The sequence below is a fragment of the Solea solea genome, chromosome 6 (assembly GCF_958295425.1).
Source record: "Solea solea chromosome 6, fSolSol10.1, whole genome shotgun sequence".
Classification (NCBI taxonomy): Eukaryota; Metazoa; Chordata; class Actinopteri; order Pleuronectiformes; family Soleidae; genus Solea; species Solea solea.
The window spans coordinates 4,266,336-4,291,734 of record NC_081139.1 but is presented as its reverse complement, the minus strand read 5'-3'; the positions used below and the strand labels follow the sequence as shown (position 1 = coordinate 4,291,734).

Here is a 25,399-nt window from a genome sequence, read left to right as displayed (position 1 = left end):
TGATTAACACATATCAGCTTTAATGAAACGATTTTATCATCAGCTAAATGAGGCTTAAAAGACTGTGTCATAAATCTCGCTGATCCATTAGCAAATGAGCCTGTGATGTAAGCAAGCAGAGGGCTTTGTTGAGTTCTCGCTCTCTCTCTCTCTCTCCCCCCTCTCTCTCTCTCTCCCTCTCTGCAGGCTGATTCACGCAAAGAGGATAAACAACACCAACTTACTATTTGTGGTGGCAGAGAAGATTTCATGCACCTGTGAGATAGAGAAGCTGTCCCAGGAGGAGGAGGAGTGTATCCTTTTTCACTTTGTGCACCAGCTGACACGCTAGAAGATCACTATCTCCTCATTACCATACGTGCAGAAACACAAAAGTTTCACAGCCATTTCAAGGTTATTTTTATTATCACAGCAACATGAATTATGGCCAGTCATTTACATCTGTAGGCCTGGGTGTAGAGTCTTTGTGTGTGTGTGTGGGGGGGGGGGGGATGACACACTGCAGAATGTGAAAAAAATAAAATAAAAAGGGAGAAATTCAAAGCACAATTTTCCTTAACCTAGTCACTCTCTAGATAAGGAGGAAAATCCATGTGAAGAAATGGCTGTGGCACGTTATCGAAAAGGACCCTCCACCTGCTTTGACAACAACATCACTGTAAGATTTACTGACAGAGAAGTCAGTGAGCTCACACAAAAACAAAACAGGCAGTTTGGCATTTACTCAACAAACATGAAGGTTGCATCAGAGTGACTTTGCAAAATGCCAAAGCGTGCCTGTCATTTAAAATGTAAAAACTTGTTAGAGGGAGTGAGTTCACCTTACTACAGAGCACCAGACATGGAAAAAAAAATGAATTAGTGGCCACAAAATACTAATTTTTTCCCACAAAATAGGTAAAATTTGTGCATGAAATACTAATTTGTTCCGACGAAACACTAATTAATTCCCACGAAATCGGTAAAACATGTGCACAAAATAATAATTAGTTCCCACGAAATACTAACCCATCCCAAAGCTTCAGCCCTCTTCTCTCGCTTTACTTGTGCAGCTCTCCCGGTAATCCATCACAATGTTATTAATATTATTAATTTTGTGCACACATTATACCTATTTCTCCCCGTGTGTGCGTGGGTTTTCTCCGGGTTCTCCGGTTTCCTCCCACAGTCCAAGACATGCAATATGGGGATTAGGTAAATTGGACTCTCTAAAATTGACTGTAGGTGTGAGAGTGGATGGTTGTTTGTCTCTATGTGGTACTGTGATGGATTGGTGAGCTGTCCAGGATGTATCCCGCCTATCACCCTATGTCAGCTGATCTTGGCGCAGTGCCCCCCGTGACCCTCATGTGGAGGATAAAGTGGTAGAAAATGGATGGATGTACATTATACTTATTTCGTGGGAACACATTTTTTCCCCCATGTCATGTCTGGGGCTATTACTGTGGGGTATTGGCAGCTTCGTCTTCAAAACACCATGTCAGTACAAACAGAATGACTCACACATGTTCAGTAAAAGCTTGTTGTCACATAAATACTGTAGGTCAGATGAGGAATAAATATCAGATACAGTATTTAGAATTACAGCTGCAATTTTTTTTTGTCCCCCCCCCCCCACAGGAAAACACATCGGACTGTGGGCGAGGTCACGCTTTCCGTCCGTCCCACTACACTTTACTGCTTATTCAGCTGCTTCTGCTTTATCCGGCTGTCAGCCCCCACATTCACTCTCTACTACATTAATTTCATTTACCTCCATGTGTCCTCTCCCTTTAGCCTTCCTGAGCTCCTTTCCCCCCAGTCCTGAAACCATCTGCCCCCCCTTCCTCCGTGCTCTTACGTCCTCCTCCCCCTTGATGTAGTCATAGGTGGTAATGGGACTTCCCCTCACAGCAAGTCGGAAGCCCTGAGCGCCACGCTACCCAGCTTGCTTCCAGTTGTGCCGCTTAGTGACAACTGCCGGACCTCTGTGTCCTCAGCCAGTTAACCTTCATTTGCAGGAAGACCGGTGGGTATCGTAACCACCTGGATCATCAGAGATAAATTACGAAAAGAAAACAAGCCCCCCCCACCACCACCACCACCACATTCCTACCATCCAGAGAAGAGGAAACGGGATGTGTCAGATGTCATCGTCACAGATGCCTGCCTCACACAAACTGGAGCGTTGAGGTTTTGTCTGTCCGTCTTTGCCTCTGTTGGTCAGACAGACGGTGGGACATCCTCTCCTCCATCCCAGAGTCTCACCCCTCTGCCACTCACCTCTCTGAAAGGGGCTGAAGAGCGTTTGACCACCGGCAGCCACTATAAAAGAAAACTTAACAGAAAAAAAAGTATACAAAATGTCAAGTATTAACTGCTGAAGTGATATAAGTATTCCAAACACACAGTATATTAAGGTTTTCATTTGAATGGGAAGTTGTTAGGTGTTAACTTAAAAAAAACAAAAAAAAAACAAATATCTGAATTAATTTATGCACTATATCTACTTGCCAAAATGAGATAGACTTTCATGTGGAGTTATTTTTTATTGCCAAAACCTTTGATTTTTAAGATAAACCACGAGACGAGGAGAGAAAATGGCCAGAAACTGAATGTTGGTTCCGTTTTCTGCAGCTCTAAATTACATTTTATAATTATTAGAACAATGAAATGATGCTCGTTGCATTGACTTAAGTGTTTCTCCTAATATTTACTGTTTTAACTCTATCTGGCTCACACACTCGTGACAGCTGTAAAAAAATGTGAATCAGCATTTGGTTTGGAGTCCTGTTGATTCCTCCTATGATCAATCAACCACTCCGACCTCTGGTTTAGACTGATGTTATAAAAGAACCCCCCCGCCCCCCTCCTCCTGTGCTCTCTAACATCAAAGCTCACCTCTGAAAAACCTCCCGAGGCTTCTCCACCAAACTAGCACTTATCACAATTTGTGCGCGCTCTCTCTGCGTCACAACAGAGATCTTATCCTCGCAACTCTCTCGTGAAAGTAGTTCCGTTAAAGTGTTTTTTTTTTTATTACCTTTTGACTGACGCTGTTCGAACTTCAAAATCATTCGCTGCTGAGGGATAGGGGCTTAGCAACATATTCCGACTACAAGTGCAGAAGAGGCCACTAAATATGGTGATCACGTACAGTAGTGCTCTGGTCGTAATCCATCACTGTTTTATCGTTTGGTCATCGTGACGTGTGAAGTCATTTTAGACTCCCATGTTTAGGAGCCACTCTGTTTCATAGTGCCTTGATGCACTTTGTTTTGGAATGCATCAGCTGTGTCGTAGAGCTACTGTATAGTACCTTTATAAAGCAGACCTGTTGGTTGTAGACATAGCTGAACACGGGGCCGTCACACTGACCGGCTCCGGCTTAATGTACTTGCCCTCTTGGCTGTGGTAGCTTTTCACCGCTCAGAGCCACCCGACTGCCATCATATGGAGTTACTATACTGTTCCTCTACAGAGCCATTCATAGAGCAATGATACGCTATCAGTATACAGCGACTTAACTGGCCATAGAGCGTTTTTAGGGCCAACTCGACTGCTATAGTTCTGCCTGAATCGTATGTGTTAGTGTACGTGTGAGTGTATGTGTGTGTGTGTGTGTTTGTGTTGAAACGCCCCTCCAGAGGGAAAGTCCTTCACATACGGAGTGTATGAGGGATGACAGTTGTGATAGCATAGCTGGTTTTCCTGTTTCTATATTGCAAAAGACAAAAATCTAATTGTTGTTGGTGAAAAAAAAAAAAGAAAGAAAGAAAAAAAAAAAAAAGAAAAGTGATTTTAACCGAAAAACAAAAAGAAACCGTCTTTAACCATCAGTCTGCTTCAATGTCCTGAACCGGAGACGGCAGAGGTGTCTGAAAGAATGTGTCGTTCATCAGTGTTTTATGTTTCAGATGCAACATAGTTAACAAAAGCCTCTCTAAATGCCTTAGTGTTACAAAGTATGGAGCTCTGATATGTCCTCCCTCCCTCCCTCCCTCCCATACACAGGTTTTCTCACACGCGTGCACACACACACAAATAGATCCTCCAAAACACTCCCTCCTCTGGGTTTTCTCTGTGTTCTGCAGTTAAGTATAGTGAGCTCTAGTTTTGTATTTTCACGTCTTGGAATGATTCGCTATATTGACTGATGCTTGTTCGACGATTAAACGCTTGAAAGCAGGTGGGAGTTTTTAAAAAGTACAAAAAAAAAACAAACAAAAAAAAAACAAAATAAACCCACATCCGACCTTCAATGTGCACACCCACCCAAACCTCACTGTATTACTCAGGTGGGAAGATTCACACGATGATTTGAACTTTAACTTGCACACTCTGTACGGTTGTTGGTACTCTTTGATGTGACAAAAATGCTGGCACAGTTCACTGCGGCGCGGCTCTGAATAAATCAGACTTTAATAAAAGAGGAAAAAAGAGAAAAAAGTATGAAAATGACTGTTAAAAAAAAAATATTTGAAAATTAAACATATGTATTTTCAAATTCAAGTCACGTGACGCCCGATGCAGTTCTACTTTTCTGGCATCTGTTTGTCTCCGTTCCTGTGCCATTAATTCTGTCTGTATTGCCCTATTTCCACTATCTGTAAATTAACGCTACACGTGCCTGTGGAAATGTACCCCCTGCAACTTACTCTCTCTCTTCTCCTGGCTCTGTACACATACAGTCTCACACATAGACATGAATACGTGGGCCTACAGTTTGTGCACATGCACCGAGACATTATGCACACATATGTACAAGTAAACGCTTACCGACACTTATTCATTGCCCATGCGGGAGATGTCGAGCACCGGGGCGGAAGTAAAGCGAGGATGTCACTTCCCTGGTGTGTGATTCTTTTTGTTGCTTTGTTGTTTTTTTTTCTTGAGAGTGGGCAGGATGTCGGAGGCAAGCTCAGGGAGTGGGTCTCCACAGAGCAGCATGGGCCCGGAGGGCACGGAGGAATCACGTAGTGACGTCTGTGTGTGTGTGTGTGTGTTTGCATCCTGACGGAAGGGACATGTATGATTTCTGTGGTTTGACAAATTTACTTTTGCCACACAAAAAAAAAAATAAAAACAGAAAATTGGTCCAGCTTGGGGATGAAAGGGAGAGACCACTTTAAACTCAGTCCCCCTCCTGACTCTCGCTGCATCTGTGTCGGTGCATCTCTGTGGGAAAGACACGTGTGTATGTGATTCTGTAGTCTGTAGTCTGGTGATGTGACCATGTTTGACAAGTGTGGGGACAAAAAAATAACGTTTAGAGGAGGAAAAAAAGAGTGAAATCAGTCCAATATTAAGTATAAGTACAAAAAAAAACTGCGCTGTTGATAAGTTTGAGATCTGAAGTTGAAATGTTTTTCATTTATTTTTTTTGGTTTGTTTTATCGTGTATGTATGCGAGTGTGAATGTCGTGTGTGTGTGTGTGTGTGTGGAAGATTTCACTCCTTCTTTTCTGGGCACTGGTCCATGTCGCTCCATTCTTTTGTACAGATGAAACTTCTAAAAAAAAAAGGAAGAAAAAAAGAAAGAAGAGGGCAAAATTTGTAAAATATTGTGTCTGTGACTCCTTGTAAGATATTTTCAAATTGTTTATTACAGAGAATCAGTTATTAAATAATGTTCATATTTTTCACTTCACTTTGCTGTGTAGCGTTTTCGTTGTTGATGATGGAATGACTATGATTTCTCTGTGACTGATGTGAGCTTCAGAGTGCGTTAAGGAAGTCTGTGAGAGCTTTGTGCCAAGTGTCTGGGTCGTCCAGGTAACAGGGATGACCCGCCCCTTTCATCACCACCACGCTGTGATTGGCCAGACTGCTCAGGTTCCGGAGCGACGTCTCACCGAGCTGAGCGTCCTGGTCGCCATAGACGATGAGCGAGGGAACCTGCAGAAGACATGAGGGCAAAAAGGGATGTAGATGCCTCACATTTGACCTCACGTTTGTGTCACGTGTGCCAATATGAACAAAAGCCAAGTAAATAAGAACAGACAGGCCTGATATTAGTTTTTTGTTGTCTTTACTTCTACATCACAGTGCTCCAGATAACTGTTGCAGAGAAATCTAACTCTATGTCAGAGCATATTATGTCAGAACTGCTCGACTTGAACGGTTTTAAGAAAAGGGAAAAAGTGATTGTGCTGTGAATGCTGCTAACTAATAAAGTTTTATATTGTCGATCATGCAGTATGAACATGTAGTGTGAGTTAACAAAATGTGCTTAAAAAGATGATATAAAAATGCAGCACTGTTATTATCTGAGCCGCACAAACTTTATTATCAAGAAAATATGAAAAGAGTATTATTCGAGCCTCCTTAACGTATACAAAGTAAAATTATAAGTATAAGTAGATGTGTTAATATGCATGTATGGTAATATTTGAAACTCTTGTATCTTGGTAGTTGGGTAGAACTATGTAAGATAGAGATACTCGAGTACATGCACCTTAATATATATGCAAATTATACCTTTTTATTCACTTTTATTGACTGTATTTAACCGTTTTACTGTCACAATTCCATGCTGCTGCCACACGGTTGGTGTAGCAGCTTGTGTTTCAGCAGGTGAACTACTTTTCCTTTGGAAAGTCAAGATGTCTATGTCTTTAATGGAAGCATTAAGAAATACACAGCCTCTTTTAAAGAAATGTGACATACTGAGATGAAAAGAAGACAAATATTTCTGTTCACAGACCTTTACGCTCTGGTACTGCTCTGCTGTGAATTTCTCTGTGCAGATGGGAGCTACAGGGACGTAGGCTTGTATTAGAGCCGGGTGCTGCATGAGGAAGGGGAGGGAGTACATCCCACTGAGGGATGGGCTGATCAGCACCACCGGGCTCAGGCTCAGCTGCTCACACACATCCTTCAGGAAACTTGCAGGGGCCAGTTCTCCCACTGCCACCGGGGCCTCAGCTGACTTAGACCGGCCGAGTCCTGTGGACAAGAAGACAGAGGTATTGGAGGTGTAAGGGAGGGAGGAACAAGAGCTCCCTTATATGAACCTGTTTAATGGCATATCAATATGAATTTGCTTTATAAAAACTAGGGATATAACTATGTATTATCCAAATTTTATCATGTATCACATTTAAAAGCACTTTCCGTAAGCTGATCATGGTGAATTTCCATCATCGGAATAAGAATCATTAATATTTTATTTAGTGACAACATTCAGTCCTAGTGATTTATTTGTTTTATTTATGCATCTTGCAGGACCTTATTTACATCGATCAGCCCCATCATTTTAACCTGTTTTCATTTTAATGGTGTGGCTTATTAGTGTATAATTATGTTATTTAATATTCTTCTTTTCCACTTTAAAGTGAACACTATGTATGCTGTATTTTATCTACAGTGCAAGAAAACCATGTATCAAAATGTAATGTAATGTAAAGTGATCTCAGTGTAATTTAGAGCTATTTTAAGAGTTATTTTTAAAGTGCATCATGGCATAAAAACTATACAGTTATTTAGGTATTTAAATTCAACCATCTTCACCATCCTGTGAATCTATACTGATGCATATTTCTATACTCAATATTCTATACTCGACTTTTTTAAGGATATGATTATCTCAGTTCTTCTTAATTCTCCAGAACTTGCCAATCATCTTATTTTCTCTTTTTCTTTATTTCAAGATGTCAGACAAAACTGTGAGGGATATAAATCACCTTATAAACGGCTATGACATCTATTAGTAAGTCTAGAGATTGTAACACACTGAAACACGCACTGGCTGGTTTATCCATATCCGGCACAAGAACCTCTCCGATAGTACATACAAAGGTTTATTCTAAGGCTACGAAAACCAAATTATTGTTATTTTAAAAGGGATTATACACAAATAAAAACCTACTTCTGGGTAGTCTATTACATTTTTGCCAATAAACCCTCCTAAATGTTACACAGTGAACCTTTAAAATTGTACTTTCTAGTCTAAAGTCCAAACAAGACTTGTATGAAGTAGTGAAGAAGACAAAGTTTGTTTCTTCCAAACTCACCTGGCAGATCTATGGCGACAGCGCGGCAGCCAGCTTTGGCCAGAGTCTCCAGAGTGCCGATGTTGAGCCAGTTTTCTGATGAGAAACGGATCCCGTGAAGGAGTAAAACTGACGTCCTCGCTTCCCCCGTGGCAGGTTCACTCTGTCTGTAGAAGAGCGGCACTTTGCAGCACCCCAGGACGAGCTCCACACTCCCCTCTGTCATCTTCACAGCTGACATCCTGAAATAAACCAAACATTTTACACAAGTCAGATGAGTATAAATCTCCAAGTCACACAGGTTTATCTCAACAGTATATGACATCATCGGAACCTGGTGATCCAGATGAGGGAAAAACTTCTCAGAAAAGGATATTTTAATATGAAAATTGGTAAAGACTAACTGTTCCAGCTTATTCAACGTGTGGGCATATTGTTTTGTTGTTGTTATTATACTGCTGTGACCTGAATATATTTGGCTGTTTAAGTGTTTAAAAGTCCACTAGTACAATTAAGGCAGTGCGGTCTGGGGCCAAGGGCAGTCCTGCCCTGGGGACTGAATTTCATGTGGACCTCCACACGTTATTGTTCAGCACTAAATATAATTTCCTCTAAGGACACCCTTTGGGACACAGTCATGTAGGGGCAGCAGGGAACGTTATAACGGCACCCTTTTGATTGGAAGGGCATCATATGGTGCTATTCCACGATACAGTTCCAGGACGACTCGGCTCGTTTTTTTTTTTGCTTTTCCATTATGGAAAATACCTGGTACTTTTTTAATACCTGCTCTGTCAAGGTTCCAAGCGAGCTGAGCCGATAACAAAGCGTGACGTTGCCAGTGATTGGCAGAGTGTCGTCACTGGAATAGTCATGAACTGTAGATCAAAAAGACTTTAAAATCCTGAAAAGTTCTAAAATCTCAATATTTAACTGAGGAGTCTGAACCAATGAAAAAGTGCAGAACTAATCTTTTCAATCAACTGATTCTAATGATTCAGTAACTGCTACAGTTTGTGTTCGACGCTTATAAAACGACGTTAGGGTGAGGACAGGTGAAGGATGAGGACGGGCGTTAATTAAAGTCAGTGAGAAAGTTAAAGCATTGGTGAACTTTGACCCATTTCGACCGATCCATGATGTGTTTACATATTTTATTTTGTCAGCACTTTAATTTCTAAAGGTTTGTCTTTAATTAAGAACAAGTCATGTGAGATTTGTGTCCCCTTGTCCTTTTGGCACGACAAAATAAAGAACCCCAAACTTTTTCAAAAAGTAACTAAGTAACATTTACTCCGAGTACTAGTATTTTAAACAAGCTATTTTTTTTACTTGTACATTTTTAGACCAGTACTTTTACTTGTACTTAAGTTAAATGTTATTGAAATAGTGGTACTTTTACTTGAGTGGAATATTTCAGTACTTCCTTGTGTATTTACCACTCTAGAGGTAAATAGTGACCTGAATTTAAACACTGTAAAACACTCCGGGGACATTAGGGTTTGACAACGTTGTATTATACTATACTTTTTTGTCTTTTCTTTAACCTGATGTTTATTCTGTCCACCTCCTTTATCGGGATTATCGTTTTTATCAGTTTACAGAGAGAAAGTCTCAGCAGCTGAAGGATCAACACGACACCAGTCCGACCAAAGTCCACCTGAAATCATCGCTGTCACTACTTGTTTTTTTTAACCACTTCTTTATCGCCACTGAAATATATTCTTACCTGACGGGTTGACAGAAATATGTTCCGATGATCGATGACTAATCAGTGATCGACGATCAAACCGAACAGTGACGCCAGTAGCTAGTTTTGTAGTCTTTAAACATTGAGCTGTAGTTTCACTTCATTCCCCGGAAAAAAGAGGGGGGAAAAAAGAAAATAACCGGGAGGAAACTTTTGTACTGACGCCTAGCGTTCATCTGGTGAACTGCAGAAAAAAAAGACAATCCACTTTGAAGCGGCGTTGTGTTGTTTTTTATGCTGCAGGAATATGTTTAATTTGTTTAATGTTTAATCTGTTGATAAACGGGTTTGTTGTTGCAGAGGAATCAGATTTTTTATTTTCTTTAAAGGTGCATGAACATGTGCCACTCTTCATTAATGATTGATGCGTGTATTGATCGCGTGTGTTTTGGGGATGAGAGCCTCTGTTTGAGTAAGTGCGCAGTGTGGGTGGCTGTGGCTGTGTTTCAGGGCAGGATTGTGTGTTTCTGTGTGTGGGATTTTCCATTTTCATCACATCGAGCTGTGGTCAAACTTTTAAATCTTAAGGAATATTTTTATTTTTTTTTTTTAAACAACAAAACGTCAGAGGATCTCTGTCTGTGGTGACAGTTACACACTTATCTCTTTATCTTTGCGCAAAACACAAACAATGAAACTGCTTCTGTCCTGTATTCTCCTGACAGCTGGACTGGTTACTGGTAAGACACATTTACTGCTCATTCATTGTAAAATCAGTTTGTTTTTGTTGTGTGAAAACATCTAGTGACTGTCTATCTAAAAGGATCTAAAAATAGATCCTGTCTGAATGATTATTTAAGCTAAATGTTTATTCAATCAAAGATGTTTCATTGACTTTGTCCTTAAGTTTAATTTCTCATAAATACATGGTCAAATTGTATGGACAAAACAGTTTGTGTGTTGCTCTTAAAAGCCTTTCTGGTCTCTGGTCTACCATACCTGTAGCTGTTGTTGGTCTCTAGGTCCAAAGGCTATATGTGTGTAGGCTCATGCCCAAATGATGCTGTTAGTACAAGTTACCAACTGCCCTCTGGTTTAGACCAGGACTAAAACACGCTGTGTGATGAAGTCCAGAATTATAAAGCATGGTTCTGGTCCTGTTGTGTATGAACAGGGTACCGCAGTCCACTGAATGACTACCAGCGCTCTGAGGGCAGAGAGCTGGTTCCTACCTCCTGGAACTCTGCAAGAGTGTTGATGTTACCAAGCCTGAATCTGGAGGAGTGTGCGACACGCTGCTCTCAGTCGCTGGACTGCAGGTATCCTCCTCCCTTTACACTACTTTTATTCACTTATTAGCCACTTCTTTAGTGATTATGTGCACATAATAAAGTGTCTCGTGTGGTTTCTCTGCTAAGGTTTGCATTCTAATATGGCCTTCTGCATACACCGGACATTCTCCTCTGACCTCTGGTATTAAGAATGTGTTTTCTCCCAGATAAATCTCTCTTTCTGGACCATTTTTTGCATGAAAATCCCAGTGAATCAGCAGTTCCTTAAATATTCATGTCAGCTTCTTTTCACACCGACAACCATATCACGTTCAAAGTCACTTAAATCCCCCTTTCAACGTCTACATACGTGTCATTGACTAAGTAGATGTTTGTGTTGAAGAGCCGGTACAGGTGTACCTAATAAAGTTGATGGATATATATTTATGGATTTTTATAGATTTCCCAGGAACAAAACAAAAACCCCTACCCAGGAACCATCAAGAACATAAACCTCAGCTCACAAATACAATCATATACAGGGTAGACAATCAGGTTATTACAAGGACTAAGATATACAGGCTTCACACAGATTCTATTTGACTTAAATCCTCTGGTAAATATAGCAGAGATGTTCATTCCTATAGAAGGACACGACAGACTTGTGTCCTTCGTGTTGTAATGCATTTAAAAATTTGTTATTTTCATCGTTTTAAGTGTTGTTGAGTCAAAGTTCTGATTCATTTTACATCACATTTTTAGCAGTGATATAAAGTAGCAATAATGGTGCAGAAGTCACAAAATAGACTGTTTTCTCTTTTCTTTTTGTTCATAAAAACAAGACGTATTTCCAAACTTCACAAGTTCAATCCGATTTTAAACATTTTCAGTACTTTTTGCCCAGGTGTGTTTATATAGTGGGTGAAAATGTATTACTTTTTCATCAGATTGCCTGGGATGTGTTGAAAAAAGGGATATAAGACACTGTATGTTGCACATTCTTATAGCCTCTGTATATACGGTACGTTAAAACACAGTAAGCAGCCAAAATGCTCTGTGTTCTAAGGGTTAAAGTTGAATTTCAAGGTTCTTTGTCACTGATGTGACAACTGGGGCAATTTAATCTGCTGGTGAAGATCATGTGATGCAGTCAAATGCTAAATTTGTTGATGTTATGACTCATTGGGAAGTTTGAAGTAGCATTAATAAATGGTTGACATCAGGAATGAATTTATCTATCATCTGTTGTTAGTGCAGAAGATCTTCTTTTTGTATCTTTAATAAATTATAATACATATAATGATAATATTAACAATATCTGTCTATCTTTTTGCTGTTTTAGTTTCAAATGTTCCTTCAGTAATTGTTAAGCCAGGTCAGGCCAGGGAATAATCCATGGGATTGGTTAATTAAAGGGACATTTCAAACATTGAATCATTTGACCTCATCACTGCTTGTCATTTTGATCATTATTTGACTTATGAAGATATCCCTCACCACCAGAGCGTTCAACTACGAGACCCGGCCGACCGTCACCTGCAAGCACCTGCCGTGGGTGCGCGACGGCAACAACGCCGAAGTCAAGAGGAACGTGAACTGCAACCTTTACGAGAAGAAGGGTAAGACTGAGGTGTGCTCGCGCTGTGCGACGTTATGATTGTACAGTTAACCTGAGATCGCTTGTGTTGTGAAGTCTACGTCAGAAAGTGCATCGTGAATAAAGGGGAAGACTACAGAGGGAAGGTTTTCACCACAAGGAGCGGCCTCACCTGCCAACAGTGGTGGTCCAAGTTTCCACACGATCACAGGTGATCACACACACACACACACACACATCAACTTTCTAGGTACACGGAGTCTCACAGACAACAGAGACGCTGTTTGATCGGTCAGTGTGTTTAGAGGTGTCCACGTTTCGCTGTTTTGTTACGTAACCGTCCATGTGCAGAGCCACGCAACAGGTCACAGTGAGGGTCAAAGTCTGGCTTCTCAGACTCTCTGATTGTTCCAGAGAGTTTCAAGAATGTTAAATCTGAAGCAGCGTTGTGTATATAACTGTTTCTTTTCAACAATGTAACTGGAAAAAATAGATTTTATTTGATATTGTTGATGAAAACGGTGACTCCTCCCGCCCTATTTCTCTTCTGCTCTTCATTATGATGCAAAACTATGGTTGTGAATTATAGTTGTGTCCCTGATCTCTTTATATTATTTGTAAACAATGTATTTATTGTCTTGTTTGCTGTTTACTGGCCTGACACACAACACATCTTATCCAATCTAAACAGAAAAGTGATGGCATTTTAGATAAAAAACTATTTTGTGACAAAGTGACATTTTTTTCAAACAAAACAAACAAACAAAATAACGATTTTGCAGCTTTTGTCAAAGTCCCGCTCTCTTCATCTGAAGCGGATTAACACATGCACTTTAACCCGATATTCAGAGACTCAACTGAAAACCCTCTGTCTGTCTGTCCCTCTGTCTGTCCCTCTGTCTCAGGTGGACGCCCACAGCCGCTAACGGCCTGGAGCTAAACTACTGCAGGAACCCGGACGGGGATCGGATCGGTCCGTGGTGCTACACCACAGATCCTGAGCGACGCTACGAGAGCTGCAACATCCCCCAGTGTAAAGATGGTACGCACCGACCACACATGAGCAACATGTGATGGATAATACAGTGCTTAACAAGTGTATTAAACCACCACTAATGTAAGGTTTATGCCACAGTTGCCCTAAAGTAATAGCATTGGTTATTATCAAAATGGTGAATACACCAGTATGTAGAAGCTCTTTAATCCTTAGTGCTCACACGGCACAGACCCATGGGAATAATACACAACTCCTTATATGGACATCCTGGGTGTGTGTGTATTACATATTCTGGCTTTAAAAATCGTCTTCTTATGTGTTGTTGAGTCAAAGTTATGATTCCTTTGATATTGCATTTTTAGTAGTGATATAAAGTAGCAATAATTGTGCAGAAGTCACAAAAATAGACAAATTTCACAAATTCAATCCGATTTTAAACATTTTTAATAACTTTTTTCTCAGGTGTGTATATTTAGTGGGTGAAAATGTATTATTTCTTCATCAGATTGCCTAGGTTGTGTTGAAAGACACTGTATATTGCACATTCTTATAGTTTAAACATAGTAATGGAAAAATTCTCTGTGTTCTAAGGGTTAACCGAAATTATATTTTTTAATTAAAATAGAAAAGCACATTATTATTTCTTGATTAAGATGTCAAAGTATAGTTATTTACTTGCACAATGATATAGTTTTAGTGCTTGAATGTTATGTTCGATTCATTTTTTGACTTTAAATAAATAATAATAATCTTTTTAGTGTACACAAGTTGTTGAACAATTGCTCAAATATTAAAAGTTTCAAGTCAAGTTGTCACAAACAAATACTTTTGTTAAGCACTGTACATAAAGTTATGGGTCTGGCAATGTTCAGAAGAATAAGTGTTATTAATCACTTTTTATCAAATGAATACTACCTGAATATAAATGAGTATTTAAACATACACTCTATATGCAGTTGTCCAGACATTTCCTTGAAGTAACTGAACAATAAATCAATATTTATTCGTTTGTTTAACATAGAGACAACATTCTTTTTTCTTTTCTTTCTTTTTTTACACATGTAGACGACTTAATGTGCGTGGACAATAAGATGATTATTTTAGTAAAAGAAGGTCATAATTAACAAGTCTACAACTAAACACCACGTCTCTTTTTTTCCTCTGCAATTAAAAACAAATTACAGTCGCGTCTTTTCCCGCCACCACACTAAAGACTTGATGTATCAGCTCCTTTGAATTACATGGACATGATGAAGTGAGGTTTCTGTGTGTGTCATGTTTTCATCTCCTCTTGTTTGCAGACGTTTGCATCACATGTAACGGAGAGGATTACCGGGGGCAGGTGGACCACACGGTGAACGGCAGAGAGTGTCAGCGCTGGGACCAGCAGTATCCTCACCAACACATCTACCAGCCGGAAAAGTACTCACATTGCTTCCCACTGCACGCTCCACTTCTTCTGCTGTCCTGTTATAGTCTCTTGTGTTGTTTTTCAGGTATCCTGATAAGAGTTTAGACGATAACTACTGCCGGAATCCTGACGCCTCCCCGGTGCCGTGGTGTTACACCACAGACCCCGAGGTGGAGAGAGAGAGCTGCGAGATCAAGAAGTGCAGTAAGATCCTTTTTATTATTTTACATTAGCAAAATCATAGATTCTGATATAGGGATGGGGAATCAGTATCGGTCACTAGATCACTAGATCACATATTGGGCAGATAAAAATGTAGAATCCGATATAGAGATGAAACAATTACTCGATTAACCGATTATTCATCGATTACTAAATTAATCGTCAACTATTTTAATGATTAAAACAAGATTTCTGATTGTTTCAGCTCGTTGAATATTTTCTATATTTCTTTGTTCCATGTAACAAAGGAATCATTAAAAGTGTATTTCGATTTGTGGACAAAACAAGATATTTGAGAGGTTTGACAAACACTGATTTCTTTTTACGTTTTCTGATGTTTTATGGACCCAACGATGACGCAATGAATCGAGAAAATAATCAACAGATTCATTGATTGTGAAAATAATCATTAGTTGCAGCTCTAATCTTATACAGTCCCAAAAATCACATGCTTCACTATGCACAGACTGTAAAAATACAAATAAACATCAGCAAAACCATTTAGCTGAGTCATGTTTGGGCTGTTTATTTGTGGCACAGTTGGAGAATTATGTCTTTGTCATGACTCAGCACAAATGTGTTGTTAACAGCATCATAGTTCATAAATGGTCTAAAATGACTGTAATAGAGTGTTTGATATTGGTATCGGACACAAAATGTGTTAACGGGACATCCTTATTCTCATAATAAGATTTAGGTGAATTCCATAAAACCACTCTTTCTGTCCATTCTGTCTATGATTGTGTGCAGCATGACTCCAAAAGTAAAGGAATGTAAGTTATGTAGATGATGCATATACAGAGTCATATACAGATATACATATTTCTTACACATTAATTAACTTCTACTCTACATATGCTGTGTAATATTATATTGTTTTCACTTATTTTACCAAAAGTGCAATCATTTAACTCTTACAATAACTCTTAACTGTGTGCATTAACTTTTTAACTTAACGTCTGCAATGGCAACACAATTCTTATTCTACTAGGTTCTATTTGGTTTATAATTTGATTTCTGATCTATAATGATAATCTGATCTATAATTTGACTTGTTGCTTGTTGTTTGCATATGTGCACTCTCAGGGAAGCGCTCTGAAGTGTGTTGTATCATGTATACAGTGATAATTAAGGAATCTTAATCTTGCAGGATAGAGAATACTAGTATACTAGGCACTCATTTTATTTTTGTGATATTTGGTGATATTTATATTACATGTACCTTGATTAATCGAAAAGAGCTAAACGTAGCATTTAAAATGTGTCCTAAAAAAGTTCTGTTTATCAGTGTTATCTGCAATCCAGGGTTTAAGAAAAAATATGTTTTCCGTTTCATTTTAAGAATGTCAAATGAACGGCTTGCATTGGTGCTGTGTCCTGTTTTGAGAGGCTCTAAAAAATCACCTTGATTGTACTTGCACGTGCATTGATTTTGGAAAATATGACTCGTGTGTTATTGTCTAAACAAATGCGTCATTCACTTTTCGTTTAAGGAGGGAAATAAAATCGATACTATCAAATTGAAATAAATCCGAATTACAATACAAATCAAATGGTCAGAAAAACATATTGACCCCAGCTCTAATTGACACTGTGGGTAACAGTGGTCTCTGAGTTTTAATGAATTTATTTTTAAGCAACAATTCCCACAAGCATCTTCACAATTTGTGACCAAGTGTAACCTAAATTATTCATGTGCAACATAGCACACATGATTGTCCTTGTTTTTTTAAATTATTTATCAGTTTAAGATTTGGACATTGAGTCGATCTCTGTGGCATTAAGAGACCAAAGTGTGAGACATTTAAGAGACATTTGATTTTGACATGAATGCAGCTAAAGTGCGAAGATTTTTGTCAGCAATTCAAGCTCTGCATTGTCTCGCAGGGATTCGGTTAATTAACCTTTAATTAAGTTCACAGCTCATTTGAACCTGTTTGTTTTATTTATTATATATTTATTTATTATTTATCACACCTGGAAGCAGCCGAGTGACTGCAAACGCAGCCTGTGTTGCCCACCGATGATTGGCCGTGGTCATCAGCTTCTCCTCTGACCTTTAGTCCACTCGCCATTTCACAAGGGATTTAACAAATGCACTTAAATCTGGGATTCCCGAAATTTCAACACAAGTTGTGTAAAAAGGAGACTGGCAACATAAGTCTGTCCTCACTGTAGTTTCAAAGGTTATAGGATAGCACCATCTTGTGGTGTAGTTAGAAATTATCCAAAACAAGTCTCATAGTAAAAAAAAAACATCAAAAGAAAATGGTTCTATCATAAAATTGTGTGTATTTTATTCTAAAAAATATATATATAATATAATTGTCACTTTAATATCATTTGCAATTAACCTTTAATATGGTATATCATAATATAGATACATTTTACTATTTGCTATAAATTGAACCATTGAAAATCTATCTAATCTATCTATCTATCTATGTATCTATCTATCTATCTATCTAACTGAACGTGTAATATTCATTTAAATTCACTTCTTCACATTTTCTTCTTCTCTTCTTCTCTTCAGCTGAGGTCCGCATTGAGAAGCGTCAGCGCTCCAGCTTCACCACCAACTGCTTCCGCGGCCGCGGGGAGGATTATCGCGGCAAAGTCAACGAGACGACGTCAGGCATCTCCTGCCAGCGGTGGGACGCCCAGTATCCTCATGAGCATCCCTTCTATCCAAACACATATGAATGCAAGTGAGTAATACAGCACGACGGAGGGCAGAAAACAAGCTGACACCTGTTGCCTGTTAGACTGAAGATGCTGCGTTTGCTTCTCATGTGAATATTAAATTATTATATTATAATTAAATATTATGTTGTGAAGAGCTTTTCACTTATCCACATTTAGTAGTAAGTATAATCCTCATACAGACTGGACAAATATACTGTAGCACTGTGGTGTCAAACACACGGCCCGTGGGGCCAGAACCGGCCCACCAGAGGGTCCAATTTGGCCCTAAAAATACTATATTTTTCCGTTCCAGATACCTGTGACTAAATGTTTTGTGTCTTATATACAAATTGCACTTGTTTTTCCCAAAGGAGTTCTTGTTGTTTGTAGGTTATGATGCTATTATTTTCAAGAGATCAACTGTGGCCCCTGAACTGAAATGTGCTGCAGCGTGTCTGTGTGACAGGTCGTTGAATGCATCACGACGAGACGGCGGCCGTTTGTTTCAAGCTCATTTTGTGCTGCTCCCTCGTCCAGGGGTTTGGAGGAGAACTACTGTCGTAACCCAGATGGATCGGAGGCTCCCTGGTGCTTCACATCTGTGCCAGAGATGAGGACGGCTCTCTGCTTACAGATCAAACGCTGCGCAGACGACATAGAAGCAGAGGGTAGGACTCCTCCGCTTTAAATAAGAGCAACCAGCGATAAATTCAGCTGACATTAGGCTACTGTCAACACCTAGATAAACATGAGGCTTATCTTATAATGGCCTTAATTCTCTAAATCATCTTCACTTTTCATGTTTTTATTGTACTGCGTACTGTATGTATTATGTAAAAGTCACTGTTGCTGTTTTTTACATGGACAGTGTTTATTTAATCAATATTTTGGCTGCAACGACTATGCTTTATTGTTCAGAGACAAGTGACCTGTGTCCTGTTGAAGCTAAGTGAATGTGAAAGTGGAGTGCATTCTCTAAATCAGTGGTTCTCAAAAGTTTTTATACCAAGTTTTTATACCAAGTACCACCTGAGGACAATATTGACACCATTGTCACCAACGTTAAAATACAGTGGTGAAAAATGGTCCCAATAAGATGATCTTCCTCTTCCTCACATATACTTCACACACATGAAAATGGAGCGAGAGATAAGGTGACTGTAATTATTATTATTTCATTTATTATTATTTGTTTGATTTTCTAAACACTCTGGTCAAAAGTACCACCAAAAATGCTCCAAGCTGCCAGGAATAAAACTAGTGCTAAGAAATACTAAAACTTGCTATTTTTGTTGAATGATTATATAATGAAATGTGCACAGTGTGATGCTATCCATTTTATCATTCTGGTGTCCTAACATGAAATACCAACAGTGTGACCTCAGTGTCTTCATAGCCACACTGCCCTGTATGACTGCTGGGTACAGAACTGGAACTTTTTGTCATGATATCAAGATTTTCTCCATCTTTCCCATATATTTGGACGATGCATCAAGGTAAATGTCCTGATACAAGTGTCTTTTATTTCAGACTGCTACCAAGAAAATGGGAAAAACTACAAAGGACAGGTCCGCAAAACCCGTAAAGGGATCACCTGCCAGAAATGGAACGTTAACACACCTCACCGGACCAAGTATGCAGACCATTCTGTGACACTGACGCTTATTGCTTTCATATTAAAGCTGTTTATTATCTAGTCAGAATACTTATATACATATATATATATGTAAAGAAATAGTAGAAAACATTATTTACTCTCCCCTTATCCTGTACACAGTGTATAGCAATGTTTTACAAACTTTTTTACCCCTTTTTCCACTGAGCATTTTGCAGACGACGCGTTTTCCAACAGTTTCTGAAAGCTGACAAGTTGCAAAGCCAATGTGGTTATTACGGTAATTTCCCTCACGCTGTGGCAGGAAGCCGGCGAAGCAGCATCTTCGTCACCAGAGAGGAGAGAGTTGGAAAAACACCTGCACATAGTTTCCATTTTTTGGGCAAAAGCACTTAGTCACAGGACATTTTCTTGCCCTTATATGGGTTCAAATAAGCAAAAAAAAAACGTCCAGGCGGACATTTTGAGGCTAAGGTGTTAAAGGGTTAAAGATGACAAAAAAGTGTGACCTAATTTGCAAATGTATGCACAATAATTTGTTTCTGACTATTTTTGCGCTGCCATTTCTATAATGATATAACATAATATAATTTGTAACACCTAATATTATTTTGAAAAAACAAAAATAGACATTTCCAAGAGATAACTTCATTTATTGCATGTTATTTATAACGTAAATCTTATGTAAAAAACAGTTGGTTTGCCCACTTATTTGTGATGATGTTCATGAGACACTATACTTTCCAGGATAAACCCAAGGACACATCCCGAGGCCAATCTGACGGAGAACTACTGTCGTAACCCAGATGGGGACCAGCATGGACCCTGGTGCTACACCACTGACCCCAAAACTGAGTTTGACTACTGTGCCATCAAACAGTGTGGTACAGTGACTCTCTGTCTATTTTAAGAATGCTAAGATAGCTGTATGCACTGTACGGTCAAAATTCACCCAGAGCCGCTGTTGTTTTACAATTCATCTGTTTCTTGATGTTTTCAAACAGCTGGGGAGAAAGTGTCCCTGACTGAGCCAGAAGGTTTGTTCGTTGACTGAATATGAAGCAAGATAGAGCGGACGTTAGGTATATTTATTTGCATTAATATCAAATGTTTGTTTTCACGCCAATTGGTGAACACAGAGAAGGTGGAATTCAGCGAGTGTGGAAAGAGAGAGGACCGTTTCCAGAGGACGATGCTGCGTATCGTGAACGGGGTTCCTGGAAACTCGCCATGGACAGTGAGCCTCAGAGACAGGCGAGTGTGAGAAAGTGTTAAACACGCTGCTGTGCCGTGCCGTGCCGTGTGTGACGTATGACTTCTTTGTGCAGGAAAGGGAACCATTTCTGTGGAGGATCCTTGGTTAATGCCAGATGGGTGATCAGCACCAAGCAGTGTTTCTCCTCCTGGTAAACTTTATTTAGAGCATTTCGGCTGCTTTTTTTCCATTACTATGTTAAAACGTACAGTATATACAGAGGGTATAAGAATGTGCAATATAGAGTGTCTTATATCCTTTTTTTCATCACCAACGAGGCAATCTGATGAAAAAAAATGTGTGTTTGAAATTGGATTGTATTAGTGAAATTTGTCACAGTTCAAAGAAAAACGCTCTATTTTGTGTCTTCTGCACAATTATTGTGACTTCATATCATGACTCGAAATGCGACTCAACAACCCATAAGAAGGCAAAAAGAAGTGGGTTTTTTTAAAGCCTGAATATGTGACCTATAAACACACACGCCCAGGATGTCCATATAAGGACTTGTGTATTATCCCCATGGCAAATTACCATGGGTGCACCTGCGGCAAAGATCTGTGCCTCGTGAGCACTAAGGGTTTATTCATACAATTCTTTGGGTTAGGACCAAATACTGTATTTCAATGTTTGACGTCTGCAGCTACGTGGACCTGCCCGGGTACTCGGCCAGGATGGGAACACTGTTTCGTGATCCCCAAGAAGAAGAGCCCGGCGTGCAGACCATCCCGCTCACCAAGATCGTCTGTGGACCCTCTGAGTCTCAGCTGGTCATGCTGCAACTGGAATTGTGTGTATATGTGCACATGCTCAACACAAAAGCACACATGCTCAACACACACGTACCGTCAATTTCTCTCTGACTCCCTCTTCTTTCTGTAGCCCTGCACAGTTTAATGAGCGTGTCTCTCAGATCTGCCTCCCTCCTGAGCGCTACATTGTGGCTGAGGGCACGAACTGTGAGATCGCAGGATGGGGTGAGACAAAAGGCAAGTGTAATCCTTTTTGCTATGATAACTGGACACTGCTCTCCGCGCTGCTACAATGTGCCTCTGTACTAATAATTATTAATGGAGCATCATGGGAGCAGGCATCTTGTTTCTGCCCTTGAATGATTCTTTGGATCTTAATGACAAAGGCTGCACAGACCATTGAACAACAGATGGCTTTGCTGTTTACAGAACCATTCAACATCTGTTTACCTTCCTTTCCTTTCCTCCTGTCTCTCTCATTATCCGCTCACTCTGTCTTCCTGCTCGCTGTCTTTCAGGGACTGGTGACGAGACTGTCCTCAACGTGGCCCACATACCTGTTCTTAGTAACAAGGAATGCAACAAATACTTCAGGGGTCGTGTTCGTGAGAACGAGATGTGCACAAGCTCTTTCCAGGGTGGAGTTGGCGCGTGTGAGGTGGGAGTTTTGCACTGTTTTGAAAGCTTTGCGGTCAATATTTGTCGTGAGAGAAGACTGATGATTGGCTGGAGTAGAGGTGAAGAGAGGAAGCAGAGGGTGGGAGAAAAGTATGATTGTCTCCATCCACCCATCCTTTTATATGACATTTGCTGCGGTGTGTGCTACAGCCAGAGGTGGAAACAACACTGAAATATTCTACTGAAGTAAAAGTACCACTATTGTGATCAAATTTTACTGAAGTACAAGTTAAAGTACTGGTCTAAACATGTATTCAAGTTAAAGTAAAAGTAAGAGTTACTTAGTTGGGGTTCTTTCTTTTGTCGTGCAAATCTCACGTGAATTGTTTTTAATTAAAGACAAACCTTTACAAATGAAAGTGCTGACACAATAAAACATGTAAACACATAATGTGTCAGTCGAAATGGGTCAAAGGTCACAAATGCTTTAACTTTCTCACTCACTCAGGGACCTTAATTAAGGCCAGTTCACCTGTACTGTCCGGTGCGTGTATTTATTATCTATATATTTCTATAATTTCAAGTCAACATTTTTGTGTCTTAAAACGTAGTACAGTACAGTACTTCCAAAAAAAACACACACTTCAGTAAAAGTTAAATTACAAATTATTAGTACACAAAAAAAACAACTCAGTTACAGTAACGCGAGTAAATGTAATTCATGACTTTCCACCTCTGGCTACAGCGTTAAAGGAACAGTTCCACATTTGCTATGTTTTTCTGCTACAGTGGGCAAACACTCTCGTGTATGACTTTTAAATATGAAGCCACATTCTTTCAACTGGTCAGCTTTGCATAAAGACCGTTTGAAGATGGTTTCAGTCTTATTATGCTAAGCTAACTGCCTGCTGGCTCCATGTAACTGTATAAAAAACAAATATGCCAATTCCTTTAATGATCACTAATGATGCCAATAAGTGATTAAAAAAAAATGCAATACAAGTCCTGAAAATCCCTTTAAATTCTAACGGAGATGGTTCTGGTTCTGGTTCTGACAACCTCGGCAGTGACAGTCAGTCATAACAGAGACAAATAATGACTCCAGAGTGTTGTTCCCGTGTGTCCTGTGTGTCTACAGAGAGACTACGGCGGCCCTCTGGCGTGTCAGAACAGCGACTGCTGGGTCCTCGAGGGCGTGATCATCCCCATGCGGCGCTGCGGACACGCGGGGCAGCCCAACATTTTCATCCGCGTCTCGGTGTACGTGGACTGGATCAAGAAGGTGATGGAGATGGCCTAGAGGCAGATACACTGCCGTTCCACCAGGGACTGAACAAACCCACTTTCAAAACCCCTCTGCAGCAGTTGTTTTTATGGTTCACCTGTACATGTACAGTTTCCCCCCCCCCCCCCCCTCTCATTTTGTTTTTTGTTTACAACAAAACGTAAAAATGTACGATCATATTTTATCACATTGGATTTAGAGCTGCAACTAACTTTTATTTTCGTAATCGAGTCATCGTTCGTTCCAGAAAATGTCAGGAAATGCTGAAAAATATTCATCAGTGTTTGTCAAATCTGGAAATGATGATGTTTTAAATGATTTCTTTGTTACATGGAGCAAAGAAACCAGAAAATATTCACTTTTAAGACGCTGAAACAATCAGAAATCTTGTTTTTAATCATGAAAAAAAGCTTCAAACTGATTCAATCGATTATCAAAATAGTTTTACCAGTTTCTGAAAAAGAAGTTGTGCTTCTTTTGTGGAAGAAAATAGTTTTTATGTAATTTACATTCAGTTCATTCAAATAAAAGGCACAGTTATTTAAATTCAACTTGACTTAAAATGCCCAGTATTTGTTTTGTCCACACATTATATTGCAGTTCCAAGCATTTCTTATGTACAATATGTAGCAGAGATTATAACTTGAATGTGTGTTATACTATTTTAAATAAAACAACCTCTACTTGTTATAGTACATTTTGAATTACTACGTCAATAAACACTTAGATTAAATGATTGTGTTTGGTTAAAAGAAAATGTATTGAAGCCTCTCGGGTTGAGAGAAGAATGACAGGAGGAGTGTTTTTATTTGAGCTTCCTAATGTCCCCTGGAAATGCAGCGTGGAGGGAGCACAGAACTGTACACCTCCCCTCCGCTCTCGCTGGCATTGAATGGAGCTACAAAATACCTTCTTTGCCCCCAGCCTCTAAAGAAATCCCTCCTCTGCCTGTCTTTTGATGCCTGCCCCCACCTCTAAAGACATGCCTTTGTGCCTTATGCAGAACTGTATGCGCTGCACATTCTTTCTAGTTCTATAGGAGGATTTTTGTAACCCGGTCCTGATGAGCCCACGGAATTCAGCTTAAATAAACCTCAAGATCAGAGTCCAACCCAATCTCAGACACACCAGCCTGTCGAAGGCCACTGAACTCTCTCTTTGTCACACAGTTCTCGCTCACCCTCCCCTCCTCACCCTCCTCACCCTCCTCACCCCCCAGCCCCTTCTTCCTGATTCCCCATTACAAAATTCTCTGCTTCTTTATTTTGGCAAATTTCACTTCTAACTTTTTTTTTTGAATTAACAGATGGCATTGGACTTTTCTTTTTTTTGTCCTCTTTATTTCTCTTTTTTGTTGTTTTTGATGTGCACAGCTCATGGATGATGGGGAAATGATTGTCCTGCTGTTGATTTACTAATATTTACAGAGGATGATTTACCCTAAAACACCCAAAATACACATTAAAATATGCAAATGTTTTCTTTTGTTAAGCTCTTATGGTAAAGATTAATCACGTGTTGTTTATTGTGATTATTTCCTCTAAGGCTTACACTCACAGCTGCAGTTGGACACTGACACTGAGCTTTTCCAGCCCAGGCTTCGTCGTCGCTGTAACCTAAAGCTTTATGTTTTGGTCCGATGCCAGCAGGCTCACCTGACATGACTCCAGCGTTCGCTGTCCCTGGAATGTGTATTCACTGTGGTTCAAACATTTTTCCCACCTGTATTTATCAGTTTGTGCAAGCGCACAGAGCTCGTGAACGCAAGAGAAAGAGATTTTTATGTGGAGTTGAAACTTGGACAGTGGCATCAAATCATTCACATGAGAGAAACTCTCATTTTTAAGACTCTTTATGGATAAAATGTGTGTTTGCTCTCTCACTGCTGCTCCTCTCTGCAGAACTGAAGTGAGGTCACTTTGTCCTCAAACAGCCACACACACACACACACACACACACACACACACCACGCTTTACATTACTTAGAAACCCCATTTGTTATGATTGTGTCCTTTTGTTCTTACATCT

At 39.7% G+C, this 25,399-nt stretch overlaps 3 protein-coding genes across 6 annotated transcripts in view; 2 read left to right on the top strand and 1 right to left on the bottom strand.

The window, feature by feature from the left end:
• The window catches only part of cacna2d2a (calcium channel, voltage-dependent, alpha 2/delta subunit 2a), a 139,452-nt gene extending 133,823 nt beyond the window's left edge, over positions 1–5,629 (top strand). For all 3 annotated transcript variants that reach the window (XM_058630778.1, XM_058630777.1, XM_058630779.1), the window contains 3 exons: positions 187–293; positions 576–658; positions 1,621–5,629. In XM_058630778.1, the coding sequence (XP_058486761.1) occupies positions 187–293; positions 576–658; positions 1,621–1,743 (313 nt within the window). In that variant the 3' untranslated portion in view covers positions 1,744–5,629. The remainder of the gene's footprint in view (positions 1–186; positions 294–575; positions 659–1,620) is intronic.
• On the bottom strand, positions 3,981–9,852 carry abhd14b (abhydrolase domain containing 14B). 2 transcript variants are annotated; one of them, XR_009240381.1, is made up of 5 exons: positions 9,703–9,852; positions 7,995–8,215; positions 6,686–6,927; positions 5,631–5,877; positions 3,981–5,491 (listed from the first exon to the last, which is right to left on the bottom strand). XR_009240381.1 is itself a non-coding variant. In XM_058630780.1 (4 exons), the coding sequence occupies exons 2-4, from the start codon at positions 8,212–8,214 to the stop codon at positions 5,698–5,700; spliced, it is 642 nt and encodes a 213-aa protein (XP_058486763.1). In that variant the 5' UTR covers position 8,215; positions 9,703–9,852; the 3' UTR covers positions 5,568–5,697. The 2 variants fall into 2 exon arrangements, 1 of the variants encoding a protein (XP_058486763.1); XM_058630780.1 differs by lacking the exon at positions 3,981–5,491 and having other exon boundaries at positions 5,568–5,877.
• A 278-nt stretch (positions 9,853–10,130) lies between these two features.
• mst1 (macrophage stimulating 1) lies at positions 10,131–24,066 on the top strand. The gene is made up of 18 exons (XM_058631172.1): positions 10,131–10,403; positions 10,838–10,982; positions 12,438–12,553; positions 12,628–12,742; positions 13,437–13,573; positions 14,830–14,950; positions 15,025–15,143; positions 17,695–17,869; positions 18,384–18,514; positions 19,377–19,479; positions 20,209–20,345; positions 20,466–20,498; positions 20,601–20,715; positions 20,790–20,867; positions 21,360–21,506; positions 21,599–21,705; positions 21,987–22,126; positions 23,225–24,066. The coding sequence occupies exons 1-18, from the start codon at positions 10,355–10,357 to the stop codon at positions 23,384–23,386; spliced, it is 2,130 nt and encodes a 709-aa protein (XP_058487155.1). The 5' UTR covers positions 10,131–10,354; the 3' UTR covers positions 23,387–24,066.
• Positions 24,067–25,399: the final 1,333 nt, after the last annotated feature.

What these genes read in the sequence shown, in the direction of transcription:
- abhd14b (XM_058630780.1), bottom strand. Translation starts at nt 8,214, where the DNA reads ATGTCAGCTGTGAAGATGACAGAGGGGAGTGTGGAGCTCGTCCTGGGG. An exon ending in TGTCGCCATAGATCTGCCAG is followed by an intron (nt 6,928 to 7,994) that starts GTGAGTTTGGAA and finishes TCTTGTCCACAG; the next exon opens with GACTCGGCCGGTCTAAGTCA. An exon ending in AGCAGTACCAGAGCGTAAAG is followed by an intron (nt 5,878 to 6,685) that starts GTCTGTGAACAG and finishes TGTCTTCTGCAG; the next exon opens with GTTCCCTCGCTCATCGTCTA.
- mst1 (XM_058631172.1), top strand. Translation starts at nt 10,355, where the DNA reads ATGAAACTGCTTCTGTCCTGTATTCTCCTGACAGCTGGACTGGTTACT. An exon ending in CAACCTTTACGAGAAGAAGG is followed by an intron (nt 12,554 to 12,627) that starts GTAAGACTGAGG and finishes TGTGTTGTGAAG; the next exon opens with TCTACGTCAGAAAGTGCATC. An exon ending in GTCATGCTGCAACTGGAATT is followed by an intron (nt 21,507 to 21,598) that starts GTGTGTATATGT and finishes TTCTTTCTGTAG; the next exon opens with CCCTGCACAGTTTAATGAGC.